The 19,874-nt window shown below is 39.9% G+C and overlaps 2 protein-coding genes and 3 non-coding genes across 6 annotated transcripts; 4 read left to right on the top strand and 1 right to left on the bottom strand.

Annotated features, from left to right (window-relative positions):
* The first annotated feature begins 650 nt into the window (after positions 1 to 650).
* On the top strand, positions 651 to 10,655 carry zgc:162872 (BAR_ACAPs and ArfGap_ACAP domain-containing protein). Its single transcript, XM_034310351.2, has 22 exons — positions 651 to 1,259; positions 2,251 to 2,308; positions 2,414 to 2,533; positions 2,747 to 2,800; positions 2,915 to 2,973; positions 3,190 to 3,373; positions 3,795 to 3,839; positions 4,230 to 4,325; positions 4,546 to 4,620; positions 4,853 to 4,944; positions 5,394 to 5,445; positions 5,748 to 5,848; positions 5,983 to 6,094; positions 6,201 to 6,379; positions 6,494 to 6,563; positions 6,824 to 6,912; positions 7,116 to 7,192; positions 7,386 to 7,534; positions 7,638 to 7,747; positions 7,859 to 7,969; positions 8,182 to 8,243; positions 8,772 to 10,655. Exons 1-22 carry the CDS (start codon positions 1,207 to 1,209, stop codon positions 8,915 to 8,917), a joined length of 2,094 nt encoding a protein of 697 aa, XP_034166242.2. The 5' UTR covers positions 651 to 1,206; the 3' UTR covers positions 8,918 to 10,655.
* Positions 10,656 to 11,592: 937 nt separating this feature from the next.
* Positions 11,593 to 16,681, bottom strand: LOC113544655 (coagulation factor X). 2 transcript variants are annotated; one of them, XM_026943594.3, is made up of 9 exons: positions 16,550 to 16,681; positions 16,258 to 16,337; positions 16,018 to 16,175; positions 15,867 to 15,891; positions 15,574 to 15,687; positions 14,366 to 14,503; positions 14,043 to 14,284; positions 13,845 to 13,959; positions 11,593 to 13,503 (listed from the first exon to the last, which is right to left on the bottom strand). In XM_026943594.3, exons 2-9 carry the CDS (start codon positions 16,325 to 16,327, stop codon positions 12,917 to 12,919), a joined length of 1,449 nt encoding a protein of 482 aa, XP_026799395.1. In that variant the 5' UTR covers positions 16,328 to 16,337; positions 16,550 to 16,681; the 3' UTR covers positions 11,593 to 12,916. The 2 variants fall into 2 exon arrangements, with proteins under 2 accessions (XP_026799395.1, XP_053095710.1); XM_053239735.1 differs by lacking the exon at positions 16,550 to 16,681 and having other exon boundaries at positions 16,005 to 16,175.
* A 746-nt stretch (positions 16,682 to 17,427) lies between these two features.
* trnag-ucc (transfer RNA glycine (anticodon UCC)) lies at positions 17,428 to 17,499 on the top strand. Its single transcript has one exon. It is a non-coding gene; the product is annotated as a tRNA-Gly (tRNA).
* A 241-nt stretch (positions 17,500 to 17,740) lies between these two features.
* Positions 17,741 to 17,812, top strand: trnag-ucc (transfer RNA glycine (anticodon UCC)). Its single transcript has one exon. It is a non-coding gene; the product is annotated as a tRNA-Gly (tRNA).
* A 1,203-nt stretch (positions 17,813 to 19,015) lies between these two features.
* trnag-ucc (transfer RNA glycine (anticodon UCC)) lies at positions 19,016 to 19,087 on the top strand. Its single transcript has one exon. It is a non-coding gene; the product is annotated as a tRNA-Gly (tRNA).
* The last annotated feature ends 787 nt before the right edge of the window (positions 19,088 to 19,874 follow it).

The raw sequence follows: 19,874 nt of genomic DNA, 5'->3' as shown, positions 1-19,874 counted from the left end.
TAACAGTAATGCATGTGACTCCAGTGGTTTAATCCTAATGTTATGAAGCGATACGAATGCTTTGTGTGCACAAAATAACTAACATTAAGTTTTTATGAAATGTTGAAAGTTTTAGTTACATGGATTTTCAATGGAGAGACAGAAATCTCCCAGGTTTCATAACAAATATCTTCATTTGTGTTGAGAAGATGAACAAAAGTCTTACGATTTTGGATAGAATTTTTGGGTGAACTATCCCTTTAAGCCTAAACTTAAGAAGAAGCAGAAGCAGCAGCAGCAGCAGCAGAAGAAGAAGAAGAAGAAGAAGAAGAAGAAAAAAAAGAGTTTTTTTTTTTTTTTTTTTTTTTTTTTTTTTTACTTTATTAAGCAATTAGCCATGTACAAACAACGTGGCAATATCAGCACATTTTTACATTAGAATATACAGAACAGGTGCATGAAGAAATACAAATACATACATATTTATAAATAAAAAAAGAAAAAGCATAAAAGGGGGGCTATGGTTTTTCCTGTAAATCATATTCTTCTATAAAGGACAAAAGATTTATTGCACTTTTCTTTTTCATCACTTTGAGGGCTTGTGTATAAGAAATAAACTCATAATAAAATGCACAAAACGTTGGTTTAACTTTCAAGTACTTATATAATAGTGTATATAATATTTTCCCAGCAGAAGTACATTATTAACAACGAAGTCATCTTTGTTATTGTTCATTACAAGTCCAAAGATAATGTCCTTCACAGAGAAAAAGATGTTGACGGGGGACTTTTATTTTGACAGGCGGTGAAACTGTCACCTGCTGCTTCACACTGCGGCTGTGCAGAAAAACTGTGTGTGTGTAACAGAAGAAGAGCTTCTGGGCTTCCAGGCTACACTAGAATATTTTTTTATCAGTGTTATTTATTCGTTTTAACCGGTTTTATCAAGGCAGTGATGTGCGCAGCCGCAGTGACGGCGTTATAAACAGTTATTTCTCAGCGTTTCCGTTATGTGCGCTGATAACATCTCCGTTATCTCCGAAACGACGCTCAAACTCCGGATTTGACGCGTTTTTGCGCAACTTATCTTAGTAGCGATCATTTGCGAGCAACATTTCAATAATGACGTTTAAAAAAAGTAAAGTATTAGTGATGATGTGTTAGTGTGAGCTTGGGAAGGAAACGCAGGGACAGAAACAGGACGCGCTGAGAGCTGTAAAACCCGGCATGGACTACTTCCTGGATTTTCAGGAGTGCATCCGGGACTCTCCGGTGTTCAGGTAAAGAAACAGCACTGCGCATGCGCAGGATTTGTACACTGCTGTATATGGCGGCCTGGGAAAACCCTTCACAAGTTCAGATTTTGTACTGTATGCTATATATTTGTGTAAAGTGTAGACTTTACTGAACTGAACTATGTAGAGTGAAGTAAAATTTTAACATTTTAATGTCAGGTTGCTTTTATTAAAAGACAAAACTGCATTTAATTCCAGTTCCACTGAACAATATCCTATTTATCGCAATAGTTATAACCTTGTGGAAAAAAAAGCATTATTTCCTAAAGAATTATACTTGTACCCATCTCATTTTGATTATCAGCATCATTCAAATGTGTCTTTCTGAGGTAAAAGTCGCTCGAGACACTTAAAAAAACAAGCCTCATCATCATCTGTCCAGGCCACTGATTCATTCAGTCAGTTCTGTTGACTACGTTTCTTTTCATTAATGTTGTTTAAATGGTTTAAATCTTTGTCGTAGTGTGTAATAGTTAATTTGGAGATGGCGTCTGCGTATTAACGATCTTTGCTAGCTTTTAAACTTGAGTACTGTCTGTGTTTTTGTAATGGCTCTCGTGTACGAATTCTTCAGTGACGGATATTCTCACGTAGCGTGTTCACGTGTTCATCCACGGAGTTCATCCAGCCGCCGTATGCGTGACACGTGGAGCCAAACTTCCGCATGACGCCATATTGTTCATGGAAGCATCTCTGCATGATGTACGCTAACACCGTAATCTCTATTCTCTGTTTGGATGATGTCATAGCCCAGGAACATCACAGAAATTTGATTACAAACGGAATTGCGTCTGTTTCGGAAAAAACACGTAGCTATCTAACAAGCTTGACGTTCACTGTGTAAGGAAATCACACTTAGCTAGGAAGGTTTTAGACATCTGTAGACAGAGTGACTGATAAAAACAGTGCGGTATATTGTGGTACTTTACCTCAGAAGTCATGATGTCGTATCCTCTTTCTTACATCACTTCCTCAGGCTGTCTTTGGAGCGGTGTGAGAATGATCTAGAGGAGCTGGAGAGTCGCATGGAGAAGGTAATGATTATTTACCATCACACACACACACAAACACACACACACGTTTCTGTAAGTGTGTATGGCATTGTACCTGTGTGACTGTCCTTGTTCGTCTCTCTGTAGGTGATGAGATTGTGTAATAAGATGGTGGATGATGGTCAGGTGTTTTGTACATCTAATCAGCTCTTCCTGTCAGCGCTGGCTGAGCTCACCTCACACCATAAAAACAGCACTGTTATAGAGGTGAGTGCGAGTGTGTGTGTGTGTGTGTGTGTGTGTCCATAGGTGTATCAGTCCATCAGTGCTTTCTTCAGCCTTCCATGTTAAAGCCCTGTAGTGGGCGTGTCCAGATCCCAAGTTTGCTGTAGTTACATGTACATTAAACACACGCAGTTCACTGGACCTTTAACCTTTGTGTGTGTGTGTGTGTGTGTGTGTGTGTGTGTGTGTGTGTAGAATTGTCTGCAGCAGTTTAATCAGGCTTTGCAGGAGATGATCCACTTCCACACAGTGAGTCTCACTTATAAACACTATAATCTGATCATTTTGCAATTTCCAGTAACTCAGTGAGTCAGTCAGTGTCTCAGTGTTTGAGTGAGTCAGTGATTGCGTATTTGTGTTTAGATGCTGTTTGACCAGACTCGGAGAGCGATCACACAACAGCTCACAAATCTACTAACGCAGTACGTGTTTCACAAACACAGCAAAGCACACACACACACACACACACACACACACACACACACACATGTATCTAGTGACTGCTTTCTTATTATTTAACTACCTCGTAGATTCACACAAACAGACTCACACATGCATTTTTATGCATAATTTGTATTCATGTATATGTTATGTGCGTGTGTGTGCGTGTGTGTGTGTGTGCATGTGTGTGTGTGCAGGTTCCTCCCCCCGCTGCGCGCTGCTCGATGTGAGTGTGTACGGATCAAAGACGAGCTGAACACGGCGCTAATCAAGAGCGCTCAGGTTCCACAGCACAAAGTGGCTGAAGCAGAGCGACACACACACTTGCTGCTCGCAACACGCAAGTGCTACACACACTGCAGCCTGGACTACTGCTTACAGGTAACACACACACACACACACACACACACACACACACATGTAATACAGACCAACACTTCTGACACACACATATAAATAAGTGCACTATGTAGCACATTAATGTAGGGAACATAGATTAGTCATTAGTGTACCATGGACGTGTCCCAAACGACACACCTTTTTCACTTTATAGGTCACCTGAATAAAATGATGGACATATTCTAAATCACACACACACACACACACACACACACACTATTCACTATGTAGGGCACATAAACACCACTGATCTACTGTATTGTTTACTAATGAAAGGGGATGAGCTGTGTCCCAAATTGTGTACATCCAGGTACTAAATTCATCAAGTATGTAGACAAAATGAAACAAATGACTAACAGTGTGTATCTTTGTTTTTATTTTTATTTTTTCCCATTTATTTCAGCTTAATAATTTCCTGACTCAGCAGAAGCTAGACGTGCTGAACTCAGTAAGTACTAAACGCAACGTTTTGGCTACTTTATGTCCAAAATTTCCATCAGTGTTTATGCAGGGGAAAGTTTCTTGTATTCAGAGACGGGTTACGCAGCTGCACATCTTACAGATTATGCAAGTCACTTGCGTGTACTGTTTCTGGATGTTTCTTGACTTGGATCATCTGAGAAGAGGTTTTAAGCCTTTAGGCACAAATTTCAGTGTGACGTATTTGTGGTTACATCAGACTAGCAGAATTGCTGGACTTCATACTGCTCAAGGATTACTGAAGTCACTATGAAAGCAGCTTTAGACATTAGCGAGTGCTATAAATAAATAATATAAATAATATTATTGTGGATATTTGTGTCTCTTTGAGAATTCTTTTTTTCTGTTTGTTTTTTAGGTTTTCTCCTTTTTTCACGCGCAGAACACGTTTTTTCATCAGGGCTTTGACCTGCTAAAAGATCTGGAGCCCACCATGAAGATCATGGCATCTGAGGTATGTGTACACACACACGCACACACACGCACACACACACACACACACACACTTTTACTCCATAGCCTGCACCTGCACACATGCTTTGACCTTCAGACTGTAAATGATAACTGTCTTTACCCGTATCAACGTATACACAGTGTGTGTTTAGTGGAACTGTGCATATTAAAGAGAGCGTGTGCGTGTGTGTGTGTGTGTGTGTGTGTGTGTGTGTCCACAGCTGTCTGGACTCTCAGCTGAATGTGTGAACAGAAAGAAGAACCTGGAACATCAACACTTGCTCGTTCAGCAGAAAGTCAGTGACTCATGTCATATATAATATGTGTTTTATTAACAGCAATAAGTCCAGGATTGATAGCAGTTATAAAGAGTTATAACCTTATGACATTGTTATAACGTAGTCAAGTAACACTGTAGTGTAGTAAGTGTATATTACCCTTATTGTGTGTTGTAATGTTATATATAACATTATAACTTTATAACAGCTGTAAGTGTGTGTGTGTGTGTGTGTGTGTGTGTGTGTTTAGGATGCCTGTGGGGAGCCTGTGCTGTTCAATGGAGGAGCAATTGAAGGATATCTGTTTAAACGCTCACGGAGGAAGAACAAAACATGGAAGAGGTGAGAAAGAGAGAGACAGACAGACAGAGAGAGAGAAGGACTGACGGATAGAGAGAAAGAGAGAGAGAGAGAGAGAGACAGGCGAACAGACAGAAAGAGATTGAAAGAAAGGCAGACAGACAGCGAGACACAGAAAAAGAGAGATGGATGGATGGACAGACAGAGAGCAAGAGACAGACAGACACAGAGAAGGAGAGAGAGAGAAAGAGGGACAGAAAGAGAAAGAAGGAGAGAGAGAGAGGAGAGAGAGACAGACAGAGGGACAGAGAGAGAAAGAGAGAGAGAAAGGCAGATAAACAGGGAGATGGATGGACAGGCAGAGAGAGAAAAAGAGACAGACCCACAGATGCAATGACAAATGGAGAGAAAGAGAGAGAGAGGGAAGAAGAGAGAGAGAGAGAGAGAGAGACGTGTTCACTGACTGTGTCTGTGTCTGTGTGTTTGATCAGGTGCTGGTTTTCAGCGAATCATAATCAGCTGATTTACACCAAATCACACAAGGTACACACTCTGTTAATGTGTGAGCGTTAGTTAGCTTGCTAGATGTGTGTGTGTGTGTTAACGTATGTGGTGTTTGTTAATGTGTGCGTTAGATCTGTGGGTTAATGTGTGTCGTGTCCGTTAATGTGTGTTATGTATATTAGATGTGTGTGTGGAACTGCAGTGTGTCATTAGATTATTAGATCTTATGTGTGGAGTGATTTTATTCAAATCTAACTTCAAGTGGTAATACCGGCCATGATTTCAGTGTGTGTGTGTGTGTGTGTGTGTGTGTGTGTGTGTGTGTGTGTGTGTGTGTGTAGGAGCAGCCACTTGTGCTGTTTGATGATCTCCGGTTGTGTGCTGTAAAATCTCTGGACTCAGTGGATCGGCGTTTCTGTTTTGAGCTGCTGTCTGTGCAGAAGTAACTCTTACACACACACACACACACACACACACACCATTAAAACAAATCTCATACACACAGAGTCACACAAACACAAAGGTAATATGGATAACTTGGTATATGTGTGTGTGTGTGTGTGTGTGTGTGTTCAGGAGCTGTGTTTTACAGGCAGACTCGGAGGAATTAAAGATGGCGTGGATGAACGCAGTGCAGAGCCGCATTGACATGGCGTACAGAGAGAGAGTGCAGTCTGAACACACACAGGTACTGAACACACACACACACACACACACACACACACACAGAGCACATTGGCATCTTGAGAATGATCTGAGTGTGTGTGTGTGTGTGTGTTTGTGTGTGTTTTCAGGTGAAGGATAGTTCTCTTCCTGCTCCTGCTCTTGCTCCTGCCCCTCTACTTGGTCCGCTTAGCACGGTTCTCCGTAGCCATGGTAACCACCGCTGCTGTGACTGTGGGGAGGCGGAGCCTCGCTGGGCCAGCGTGAACCTCGGGATCACAGTCTGCATCGAGTGTTCCGGCATCCACAGGTAATGTCTGAACAACACACTCACCTGGTGTGTGTGTGTGTGTGTGTGTGTGTGATCCACAGGTAATGTCTGAACAACACACTCACCTGGTGTGTGTGTGTGTGTGTTTTGCAGGAGTCTGGGTGTACATCTGTCTAAGGTTCGCTCCCTCACTCTGGATTCATGGGACCCTGAACAGCTAAAGGTAAACACACACACACACATACACACACACTTACACACTCACACACACACACACACATACACACTCACACACACACACATACATACACACACACATATACACACACACACACATACACACTCACACACACACTCACTCACACACTCACACACACACACACACACATTAACCAAAACACTGTACGTTTATATATGTTATAAATGTGCAGGAATTCTGTACAAATCTGAATAAATGTGGTTAAATGTTGTATTTGTGTGCAGCTGTTGTGTGTTCTGGGTAACGACGTCATCAACGGAATTTATGAACATCACCTGTCTGAGATGGAGAAACCCAACTCTGATAGCTCTCGGTAAGGATGTACACACACACACACACACACACACACACACACACAGACGGTATTTATTTTATTTATGTATGTTTTTTTTTTTTTTTTTTTTGAAAAAACAAGACCCGCATATTCAAAATAGTCATATATTTTGTCACAGTCTGTGCAAAAAAATTCACACACACACACACACACACTTGAGCATATCTGTGTGTGTGTCTCAGGCAGCAGAAGGAGGTGTATATCAGAATGAAGTATGTGGAGAGGAAGTTCGTTCAGGGGTGTGACCCTCATCTCACTGGTGACTCACACACACACACACACACACACAGACACGCACCATCATTCAGTGATTCACTGATTCATTTGTTGACTCGTTGATTCATTGATTTGTAATTATCATTAAATAGCACTTCTGTAATTCAGTTACACTGACAGCGAACTCACTGTGTGTGTGTGTGTGTGTGTGTGTGTGTGTGTGCGCATCTCCACAGAGACCATACAGCAGTGGGCGGGACGGAGACTGTATGATGCGGCGTTGGGTGGCGACATCGTCTCCATGGCACTGGCTCTGGCTCAGGGGGGCGACGTGAACTGGACTAACCCCGAGGGACGGACGCCTCTGATTGGTGCAGCAATTGGAGTAAGCTCCGCCTCCTTATGATCAAATCCAAAATGATTATAATAATGTGTAGTTTAACCATGACCATGTGTGTGTGTGTGTGTGTGTGTGTGTGTGTGTGTAGGGCTCGTTAGTGGCGTGCGAATTCCTTCTGCAGAACGGCGCAAACGCCAATCACAGAGACCAACACGGACACGCAGCCATACACACAGCTACAGCACGGGGACACACAGGGTAACACACACACACACACACACACACACACACACACACACACACACACACTGCAGTGTTGTCAAGTTGTAAACAGGAACTGATGTGCTCTGCTGTGATTGGTCCACTCAGGCAGGTGTGTCTGCTGTTGAAGAGAGGAGCCAATCAGTACGCAGCAGATGAAAAAGGAAAGGATCCCCTCAGTATTGCCATGGAAACGGCTCACGCCGACATCGTTACGCTGTGAGTAAATGATGCCTGTGTGTGTGTGTGTGTGTGTGTGTGTGTGTGTGTGTGTGTGCACAATTGGAATATATTGTGTGCTTTGCTTCTCTCAATTTTTTTTCTGTTTTCATTGTCTGCCCCCTAGTGGATATGTTTATGTTAGCATGATGCCTGTGTGTGTGTGTGTGTGTGTGTGTGTGTGTGTGTGTGTGTGTGTGTGTGTGTTGCAGGTTGAGAATGGCCCGTATGAATGAAGAAATGAGAGAGTCTGAAGGATTTTTTGGATCAGTGGGTAAGAAACTTCCCATAGTGCGACACACACACCTACACACACACACACACACACACACACACACAGACATACGTCAAGGGTAATATTAAGATCACTGATAGCAATCTGTCTTTAATATATTTTGAATATATTTGTGTTTATTTTGGGGGTTTATTTGACTTTATTGTGTTTTATTTGTCTCTGTCTTCATCTGACTTTTTTTTTTTTTTTTTTTTTTTAAACATCACTTAGCTTTATTTGACTTTTTATTTGGATTTTTTTTTTTTTTTTTTAATTAATTTTGGTTTACTTGAGTTTATTTGGCTTCATTTGTGGTTCTTTGTCTTTATTTGGCATCAATTATTTGTATTACTTGCATTTATTTGCATTTAAATGGTTTTATTTCGCTTTATTTTGGCTGTTATTTTAAAGCCAAATAAATGTAGCTTCATTTCCTCTAATTATTTTGGCTCTATTTGGCTTGACGAAGCTTTACCTTTTATTTATTCTGCATTTTAAAACTCTCGTTCTGTCCGTCACTTTCTGTAGGAGATGATGAGACGTTTCAGGACATTGTCCGTGATTTCAGTAACATGGCGTCTCATGATCCAGAGCAGCTGTCGCGCAGACACTTCAGCACTCAGGACGAATCACAGGAAGAATGGAGGGATGGAAAGATACCGGAGAAGAGCTGAGGACAGGAGATGTGGGGCGTTTTGCCCTGAGTGGATCGACTGAGCTATAGTTCTGGTTGAAAGTATAGGGTTAGAGTTTAGTGTTTAGTGTTTTAGGCTTTTGGAGTTTTGGCTTTTAGGAATTAGGAATTAGAGTTCAGGGGAGAATTTATGGTTAGGGAAAGTCAAATAACTTCCTGTTTCTCTCTGAATAAGTCTGGTGACTGAAGGGGACCAAGGGATTACTGTAAAGATAAATGATAGACATTTCTCTGCAAAAGTCTTGGCACCCTATTTTATTTTTATTTTTTTTTAGTACAAACTTTGTTACAGATGTTTATTTTCTGACTTCTACATTATTGATTCAGTACAAAAACATTTTAGATTCCAAACATTAGTTTTCCAGCACAAAATGAAACGTTCCAGAAAAATGTTTGTATGTCAGTAAAGAAAGCAGCAGATTCCATAAGAGACACTTTTCAGATAAAAACAGAATGAAGGCTGCTGGGATTCGCTGCAGAAATAAGAAGCGAGTCGACAGTCAAAGTCTCCAGAAGAACTGTGGCTGCTTCTGCAAGATGCTCAGTAACACTTCCAGCTCATTTCCTTATAAAACTGCACACACTGCACCTGAAATACTGTTTTTTTTTTTTTAAAAGTGAAGGATCATCACACCAAATATTGACTTTGTTTCATTTATTACTGTTTACTGCTCTTTATAGTATTTTTTTTAATGTAGAAACATTTAATTTCATTATTTTTTACGGCATCTTTGCTCTACAGCATTTCTTTGGATGTGAATAAGACTTTTGCACAGAACTGTACATTTCTTATAACTGTTCTGATCCACCTAAACAAAGTGTCTAAAGGCTGTAGAGTTGAGGCACACACACAAATTTATACAGAGAGAGCATATTTTAAGATCAGCTCATATGCTCTTACTTACCAGTTTATTAGGAACACCTGCTCATTCATGCGATCGTCCATTCAGATTGCATGAATGGGTGGGCGTTCCTAATAAAGTGGACGGTCGGGTATATTTTTATGTAATTGTCTGTGCCGTCGTTAGCCGTCGATCGTATTCGCTAATCATCACTGATACGGCGGTTTAAAATGTTTTTCTCAACCCTGCGTCAGTAACCTGAGACTCGGAAACTAATCAACTCCGAGATTAAGCAGTGAAATCTGTTCTACAGACGGAGCTTGTTATAACTGTTACGTTACTGCTGTTCTTCAGTCTCAAGTTAGACTAATATGTTTATTTTTTTTAATATATGGCACATTATGTATTTTAGTTCTGTACTACAGAAATAAGTTGTCTAATGCTGTATTACCGAGTTGTGTAATTCTGACCTTTAACCCTGAGTTATAGGTGTGTGTGTGTGTTTTTGTTCCAGTGGATATGTAGATGAAAACCTTATGTATTTACATAAAAAAGAAATGATTTACGCTTACATATATATCCTCAGCTAACAGGCTGATCCGATAATGTCCTGTTTATTAGATTTATCCAAACACATAGAGCGATCGGACGCTGTTAGGTCCAGCGGTGACTCAGTGATGATACACACACACACACTGTGCTGCTGTATTTCACTTACTGAAATAACAAAGACTGTGTTTTTAAGATGACTCTGGTGCTCACCAGTACACACATGGAACTAAAATATATCTACATTATATGTATAATGTATATATAAATATACAGGTCAACACACTGATATTTATAGGCTAATACAATAAAATGTATTTAATTCGATTATGTGCCGGGGATCATTTTTGTGTGTGTATGTGTGCGGGATTTTTGAAGACAGCAGCACGATCAGATTTCCAGAAAGGAATCTGAATATAGAAGAACTCACTGAATGTTGAAGGTTAATCTGGTGATAGAAGATAACAAACCACAGATTAATTAATGTGAGAGAATATTTACGGACCTCAAAAGTGAGACCGCTATTGAAAATCTTTTTTTTTTTTCATTTAAAAAATGGAAATAAACAAAGTTTTACATTAAAAAATTAGAAAAAACGAAAGGAAATGTTCAATATCTTGAATATTTAAGATTCTGTACTATTTCTATGTCCCTATTTTACAGAGCCCATAAGGGGACATGCTGATGGTAAAAGAAATATGAGATGGGAGAAAAATTAATATTTCAATGCTTTTGCATTTACTCTCAAAACTTTTGCGTTCCCAGGAGAAACTTTGCATTTGCTCACAGTTTTTTTGCGTTCTCTTGCAAAGATATTTGTGTTCTCTTGTGAATCTTGCAAACGCAAATACTGAGTGCAGAAGCACTGAATTATAAATTTCAATGCTAAAATGCTTAAAGCGAATGCAAAAGCATTGAAATATGAATTTTCCTCCCATCTCCTATTTGTTTTTCATCACCATGTCCCCTTAGGGGCTCCGTACTATTTAAATTTAAGCGCTCCCTCACTTATAGTAACTGCTCATCCTGGTCAGGGTCACAGTGGATCCAAATCTTATACACCCTGGATGAGATGCACCATGCAGACACACCCAGGAGTAAGTTTACCTTACTCAATCCCATGTTTTTAGGAGTTGGGAGAAAACCAGAGTTCCCTGAGCTTAGGCTTGAACCTGGGACCCGAGACTTATGAGGCAGCAATGCTGCTCACTGCACCATTCAATATTTAAACAGGTTTGTGATACTGACAATGTTAACTCTGATAAAACATCAGCTATTTTAATGAGTTCTATCTTTTCTATTGAAGCACGTTTTCAGATGAGACACTGATGGATTTGATGGATTCTAACATGGATCGTCAGGTTTTACACAAACTTGTGGAAGCAAAAAAAGCTGAAATTCATGTAAATATTTTTAACATCCTACTTTTTACTCAAGCTATTGCTGATAATGTCATTTTTAATGCAAAAAATTTGTAACTGCAAAATTTGAAATCACATCAGATCTAGATATTAGCTCATTAGAAAGTACACAAAGTACAAATTTGAATAAATTGCGAGACCAACATCTCTGGACCCCGTTTAACGGTTCGCGTGACATTTATGAAACAGAACAAAATGCAATTTCAACATCTTGCTGATGGAAGTAACTGCTTTAACAACTAATAAGGAATAAAACAGCTATAACAGCATGTCCCAAAGTGTTTTATTCCTTTTATACCACAACAATTTGTCAATAATTTCCTCTTTTTATTTATTCCAGAACAACACTTTTTATCCATTTATGCTCTTTATCCATTTATAAACCATCTAAGCTGGTGACACTGCTGCTGGTTCTGCCCTTTTCTCAATATTCACATTATAAGAGCCTCTTCAACTCCAACAAGCTTCACTGTTTGCCATGTGAAAAAATCAGAAGTGATCACACAAGGTATTCCACTGCTGCTGATGTATGTTGGGATATTAAGAGACGCTATCTGTAAGGAATAAAACACTTTAATATGCTGTTACAGGAAAATAATCAACAATGGGGTGATGTGCTGGGACCCGACACGAAGCAGAGTTGATTATTTGTAAAATTCCTAGTAAAAATTTTTTAAAATAAATTCTCCTTAAACAAGACGTCACCATATCAACGATTACACACATTTAAAAAATCCATTTATGTGGTGCGTCCACCAGAGCGTCGCTGCGAATGAGCTTTAGTAAAAAGCTTGCAGACAAAACTATTGTCAGAGCTGCTGTTGTAGAAAATTAATCGACACCTTCTGACCAATCAGAATCATGCACTCAACAGCGCTGTGGTATAAAATGATTTAATAACTGCTTACACTCATAATTCAGTATTTTTGATTTTCTACTTGTTTCCCATGTACGTGATCTTTATTTCTGGTTCCTGGTCCTGAATTTTAAAATAAGATCAGAGATAGTAGAGTGAATATACTGATTGCACAAAACAGAAAACCTACATTGCTTTCATTAAAAAGTGTGACTACAAACATCTGGCAATAATATTATCAGAATTATGTTTTTATAACACTGTATGGATATAATCTCACTTAAAAATAGATATGAATCAGAGAGCTAGGTCTAACTGGTGTTGGTTTGTTTGGTGTTCTTGCTGATTGTCTTTTCCTGTTTCTTCATCTCGTCTTGTATCCAGTAGAGGAAGTTGCTGATTCTCGTGTACACACCGTATTTTCCTTCGGCAGCGCACTGCTCGCCCCAGCTCACCACTCCAGTCAGGAACCACGTTCCCCTGTAGTTCACTACGAACGGTCCACCGCTGTCACCACTGCATGCATCTTTCTCTGTTTGCAGAAATCCGGCGCAGAACATGTTGTCGGTGATCACCTGATCAGTGGAATCCATACACTCGTTCTGGTCCACTACAGGAAGTGACACTTTCAGCAGAAAGCGTGAAGAGTGGCCGAGGTAGCGGGTTGCACCCCAGCCACTCACTAGGCCGTTCTCCCCTGGTCGCTCCAGCTGATTGGCCAGCTGAGCGTTGGGCAAGCACGCAGGGGAGATGACCGAACTGAACACGACCGGCTCAGCCAGGTACAGCAAAGCGATGTCACTGTCAAATGTGTACTCATGGAAATGAGGATGAACGACAGCTTTCTCCACCTTGATTCTCTGCTCGCCGTTATCAGGGCGAAATTTATCAAAGTCGCCTGCACACACAAAATGGATAATGTAACAAGTTTGTTCCTTCCACCGCCTACCTACCTACCCAACTACACACACACACACACACACACACCCAAAACCCCTGAAACCTTGAGAACCCAGACCCAAAGAAATCAAACTCAGAGAGTCCAGACCCAAAGAAATCAAACTCAGAGAGTCCAGACCCAAAGAAATCAAACTCAGAGAGTCCAGACCCAAAGAACTCAAACCGAGATTCCCTAAACTCCAGAGAATCCACACCCAAGAAAACCTAAACCCAAAGAAATCAAACTCAGAGACCCGAAATGATGTGATGTACATGATGTACGTGGTGCTTGATGCTCACCAAGTGTCACATGATCAGGTGTTTCCTGTAGACAGTGAGCCGCTGTAACGACCCAGCGATTATTGATCAGCGTTCCTCCACAGAACCCATTCTCATCTTTCCTGCGTAGCAGAACCTAGAAAGTACACACCACATGCAACACTGCTATACTGCTATACTCATATTTTCATGATCACATGACCAACAGACTCCACCCACCTGCCACGGACTTCCACCCTGACGCTGCAGCATGCCACCTACAATTCGGGTATCTGAGTCATCAGATGCAGATATGTTGTGCAGTGGGTGAGTGGCGTTCTCCGTAGTGTGATTTGACGTGAACAGACTGTTGTTTGTGGGGTAGTGGGTGGGGTTTTCCACCATGTGGGTGTGGTTTAGATCATCCAATAAGGAGCGCTGTAGAATGCCCTGAGTCCATTGTTTTCCACATGGGAATTTTGCTATGAAAGTTTATCAGGTATGTTACAGGGGCATGTTAAAGGTATGATTTTTGTTTTTGTGTATTGTTTCTTTTTTATTACCCGTCACTTTGCAGGTTTTTCCGTCCTCCTCCAGTTCATATCCATCAGCACAGCTGCAGGTGACACTTGAGCCAACCGGTTGTGAGTCTCTGCAGAAATGCAAACATCCACCATTCTTGTATTCACACTCAAACACCTCTGCACACACACACACACACACACACACACAAATCAGTTACTGAAACCACACCAACTGTGTGGTTCCATGTGAAAAACACAAAACTTGATAACACCAACAAGCTGATTCACTAACAGGGTCTTCAAAGGATTGTGTCTTTCATTGTAGCAAAAATAATACACTTATTTGTCTTAATAAGTATGCAATTTTCATCATTACTACCCAAAAATACAAAATGGACAGACAAGTCAATGCAAATCAAGTCATTCAGCACCCACAGCATGATTTACAGCAAGCCATGACTGCGTGCAAATGAGTATAACCGAAGGGGCGGTATTACATGTGCCTCAGCCAGTTTCTGCCATCTGGGGACAAAATAAAACCAATATTTTTGTGGTTTAAATTGTCAGTGTGTAAAAATAATGAGAAATGTTTTGTCCCTGCAGGGATATTTTATACATATTTACCTAATATTTCTCATTATGAGATATAATAAAAATACGATTCAAATTATTAAGCCAGTTTCTCGAACTTGTTCCTGATTTGAAGCTTGAAACAGTTTTATTCTGTTCGATAATTTAGCCTCTTTCAGTAGAATACGATCAAGCTTGAAACGAGTGAATGCGGCTAGAAACATCTCATTTTTGTTTTACAATATCTCATTAGGAGAAATATTCGATACATTTGCCTATATACAAGAGATTTTATTTACTTTTTAAGATTTTTTTTTTGCACTGTTGTAAATATGAATAGTATAAAAATAAAGATGGCTAGATATTTGTTGCCTGCTCTCATGTTTGAGTTGATTTTTTTGCAGAAATTTAGTGCTGGACTGGTCAGGTTGAACATGATGGATAGTTATTTCATAGTTATCAATGTGGCCATTTCATTAGTAACATAGAGGTTCAGGAAATAGCATTTGCAGAATATGGGTGTGTACAGGATATGCGGGTCCGAGACTCGGAATGCAATATTATTATGAAAAAAATTAAACAAGATCTTTATAAAGGTGGGTATGTGGTATTAAGGTAGTGCTGAGTAGAGAGAGTATATGAGTATACAGTGTAAGGTAGTGGGAGGGTAAGCGAACCTTTCTCACACTGTTTTCCGGTGTAACGTGGTGGACACACACACTCGTAACCTCCTTCACTTACAGTGCAAATCCCTCCATTAAGACACACATTTTCACGGCACTGACTCTGACCTGAACAACACACACATTATCATGAGACTGATGAGATATCACAAGACCTGGACACATACTGTACCATTAATTAAATGTAACGTATAATGTTGTTGTAGATATTGTTTAGTAATACAATTTGAGTTGCATCATTATAGCAACTGTTATATTGCTATGATTTGATATTTAAACACACTTACGTCGGTATCGATTCCAAAACTCTGTCTGTTAATAAAAAAAAAAGGAAATGTCAATGACAAGACAACGAGGGCCTATTCTATGAGCAACGCACACACACACACACACACACACACACACACACACACACACACACACACAGAATCACTGTACTGTTTTCTCTCTGCTCTGAAAGATTTCTGCAGCTTCCTCTTTAGAGCAAATCTCCTCATAACACTCGCGCTCCAAATCTCCGGGTTTGACTTCCTCCAGGAAGTAGTTGGCTCTTCGGTGCCTCAGGATCCGTACAGCATCCCTGTGATTGATAAACACTGAGACACAACAGAACTCTTACTGAATGCTAGCACTAACATCAACACTAACACTGATAGAACCCTGATTTTATTAACTTACCTGCTGAATGAAGACTGATTGTATATGTACTGAATAAAAATATCACCAAACAGAACACAGATTCAGACATTTGGACTCTTCTGCAAGAGACAGACACATTATTATTATTATTATTATTATTATTATTATTATTATTATTATTCAGGATTGTAGTCCCAAGCCTTTACTGTTTGTGGGAAAACATTAATTCTATGAATCAACAGTAATTCGATCAATTTACATTTCTCGTCTATTAAAATATTCTCTACTTTTGGACCCTTGTAATCGATTGAATATACTTTAGTTTACTCACCGTGTCAAAATTCCATGTAAGAAATTTCTATTTATGTTTTTTCCCCTCAGTTGATCATGACACGGTTCAGCAGCTCGGTGACTTTAAAGTCGTATATTTGCTCTGTGATCGCTACATGACCTTTAGACAGGTGAATATTTACATTTTTACACACAGTTTGTAGAAATTTAACCTGTGATTTTGCTCTGTGATTGTCTTCACGAGACGAACGTTTGGAAATAAAATGGAGAAAATAATCATTATCTGCATCTACATAGAGAATTATTATTTGTGCAAATAAGAATTAGTAAAGACGAAAGCTATTTTGGATATCACCACTTGTAGGATGTATCCAATGAGGTTTTTTTTCTTAAACATTAACTCATTATGTTTCAATCAGGATATTTTCATCACCTGGGTAAATAACTTAGTTATCATGTTGCTTAAGTATTCTAGATCACATCACCAATTTGTGTGGATGAATCTGGGGTTTTTAATAATGAAATACTAAAACTGTGTTTGAATCATCCAGTTGTTTAACATGCCAGGGTCACCAACTTAGGAGGAAACCTGCATCTGGATCTTGATATATTGTATATTTGCTCATCTATCATTATTTTTCTTGGCAAAATTACTCAAACTCTGTCAGATTGGATGGAGGATGTTGGTGAACAGTAATGTTCAAGTCTTGCCACAGATTCTCAATTGGATTGAGAATTCCAACACATTCGAACCACTCCAGAGTAGCTTTGGCAGGATGCTTATGGCTCTTGTCCTGTCTAAAGGTGAATTTTTTTTGGAACAATGGCGATCAGTGATTGTTTTTTTTTTTGGCACCATGGTAATCAGTGATTGGTGTTTGGGAACAGTGTGATGGTCTGTAATATTCTTCTTCTTGTGCATTGGTGGTATAGTGGTGAGCATAGCTGCCTTCCAAGCAGTTGACCTGGGTTCGATTCCCGGCCAACGCAGTGTATGCTTTTTCTCAATTGTTCCTCTTCCTTTGCTCTACTCTTTCCAGTTTCCAGTGTGGTGGAACAATCTGGTTGTTTTTTGGACCAATGGTAATCAGTAAGTGGTCATTGGGAACAAATGTGAGCAGTGATTGGTCGTTGGGAACAATGGTGATCAGTAATTGTTTTTTTTTTTTTGGAACAATGATAATCAGTGAGTGGTCTTTGGGAAAAATGGTGTTCAGTGACTCTTCCCTGTGCATTGGTGGTATAGTGGTGAGCATAGCTGCCTTCCAAGCAGTTGACCCGGGTTCGATTCCCGGCCAATGCAGCACTGGACGCCTGATTTTTCACTCTACCCTTTCTAATTCCCAGCATTGCCTATTTAAGGGAAAGTACCAAACATATGTTCAATCAGTCACTAGAACCAGATAATGCCATAGAGTAATTTGCATATTCACTGTATAGTCATGATCATTTGCATAAGTGTTACATGAAGAGGAAAGAGTTTCTGAAGGAATAGAAATGATCCCTTTTAGAAAGATGAAGAACAAAGAAGTGTGCAGGTGGAACGATATTGCTCAGTGGTTGATCATTGGGAACAATAGTTTCCAGCAAATGGTCATTGGGAACGAATGTGATCATTGGTTGTTAGAAAAAATAGTGATCACTGGTCGTTGGGAACATCAGCTTGCACAAGAGAAATTCAGTCAGGCTTTACAGACTGGTGGTGAATTTACTGAACCTTCTGTCTCAACTCAGATAACCAGCAGCTGTGGTGTGAGCTGGAGAGCCGTATCACGTGCAGGACAGTCACTAACATTAGACTATGATTTCAGTATGATGTGTAACTATCCAAAAACCTGATCAAATCATGAGAAAATCATTCTTAGCCAACAAGGTTTTAGACATCTTTAGGCAGGTTGCCTGCATTTACTGCTGTGTTTGTTAAACTGGCTGCTTAAACAACATGACTGCAGCAGGCAGACACCAAAGGCAAGGTTAGAAAGTAAGTAGGTTGGAAAAACACAGCAGCAGCTGTAATGCTAGCTGTCATTTGGCTTGACATGTCAGTGAGGTGGCAGAAATCATTTGACAAAGATCCTTCTGTTAGCATTTGTTACTCATGCAGGCTTCCTGTCTCCTTCATCCTGAGGCGTCCTGATTGGTGTCCGGCTCCAGATGTGATATACTTCAATTCAATCAACTCTTTGTTTTGTGAAAGTCTCTATTTCTTACTTAACTTTAGCCCTCTGTGCCTGTTTGGCTGTTAGCACCAACTTTTATGGAACACTTGTTGCTAACTAGACTCATATGTTTGTTGTTTTGCTTCACTTCTTCTTGGTTCTTTTTACTTTTTCTGCTTTTAAAACTTAAGGTCTTGGTTTTGGTGGAGCAAATTCATTTTACCTGCTGATCTGTTATACTATGTGCTCACTTGTCTGTTAACTAGAGAAATAGTTCAGTGAGGTTTATAGAATGTATCAGGATGATGTGAGACTGGATCTCTCCTGCTTTAGGCTCCTCCACACATGCGTTGGTGGTATAGTGGTGAGCATAGCTGCCTTCCAAGCAGTTGACCCGGGTTCGATTCCCGGCCAACGCAGCCTCGTTTTCCACATCAACTCCTTTAATTAGAACCACATTTTCTTGGGTTTTATGGCTTCTTGAATTGAGCTGTCGAATAGTTACATTTAACTGTGATCTAAGCTTTTAAAAAGCTAAAACTGTTTTAAAAGCTTATATCCAGCAAATGTGAAAAATGCTTTAGTGTTCTGGAGTCAGGAATGGAGCTCGTACCACAGAAACCACGGGAGCACAGTCAGTTTCTAACAGTGTAGAGTTCAACACGGACGATGAGGTCCTGGACCTGACTAAACCTTCAGTTACGCTGAACTCACACCTCCGGTTAATATGCTAAGTAAGGAATAAAACACTTGGGTGCATGCTGCTGTAGGAAAATAATCAATGGGATGATGCCATGCAGTCTGACACAAAGCAGAATTACGGTTACCAACAGCTTCTGGCCAATCAGAAACAAGAATCGAACAGTGTTTTGGTATAATGAATGTTAATATCCACACACAAACACAAAAATAAAACAGATACACACAAACACACATCCTGTGTAACTCAGCACTGGTTTAATACCGACTGTTTGTACATGAGGAATGTATGTACACTCTCATACAGAGCTTTGTACAAAACACACAGAGCTTAATAAATATTTAACACAAACACTACGGGACATAATGATATGGCTGATCTCTCACACTCTCTCATACACACACATCTCTGTTTTATGAGAATTGTGTTAATCGGGCTGTTTAAATACAGCGTTCAGCGACTGCACTGATCGCAGCTGGAACTAATTTATAATTTATATTTAATTT

The sequence above is a fragment of the Pangasianodon hypophthalmus genome, chromosome 14 (genome assembly GCF_027358585.1).
Source record: "Pangasianodon hypophthalmus isolate fPanHyp1 chromosome 14, fPanHyp1.pri, whole genome shotgun sequence".
Classification (NCBI taxonomy): Eukaryota; Metazoa; Chordata; class Actinopteri; order Siluriformes; family Pangasiidae; genus Pangasianodon; species Pangasianodon hypophthalmus.
Note: the sequence above shows the minus strand (reverse complement) of the source record. Positions and strands in the feature narration are given on the sequence as shown.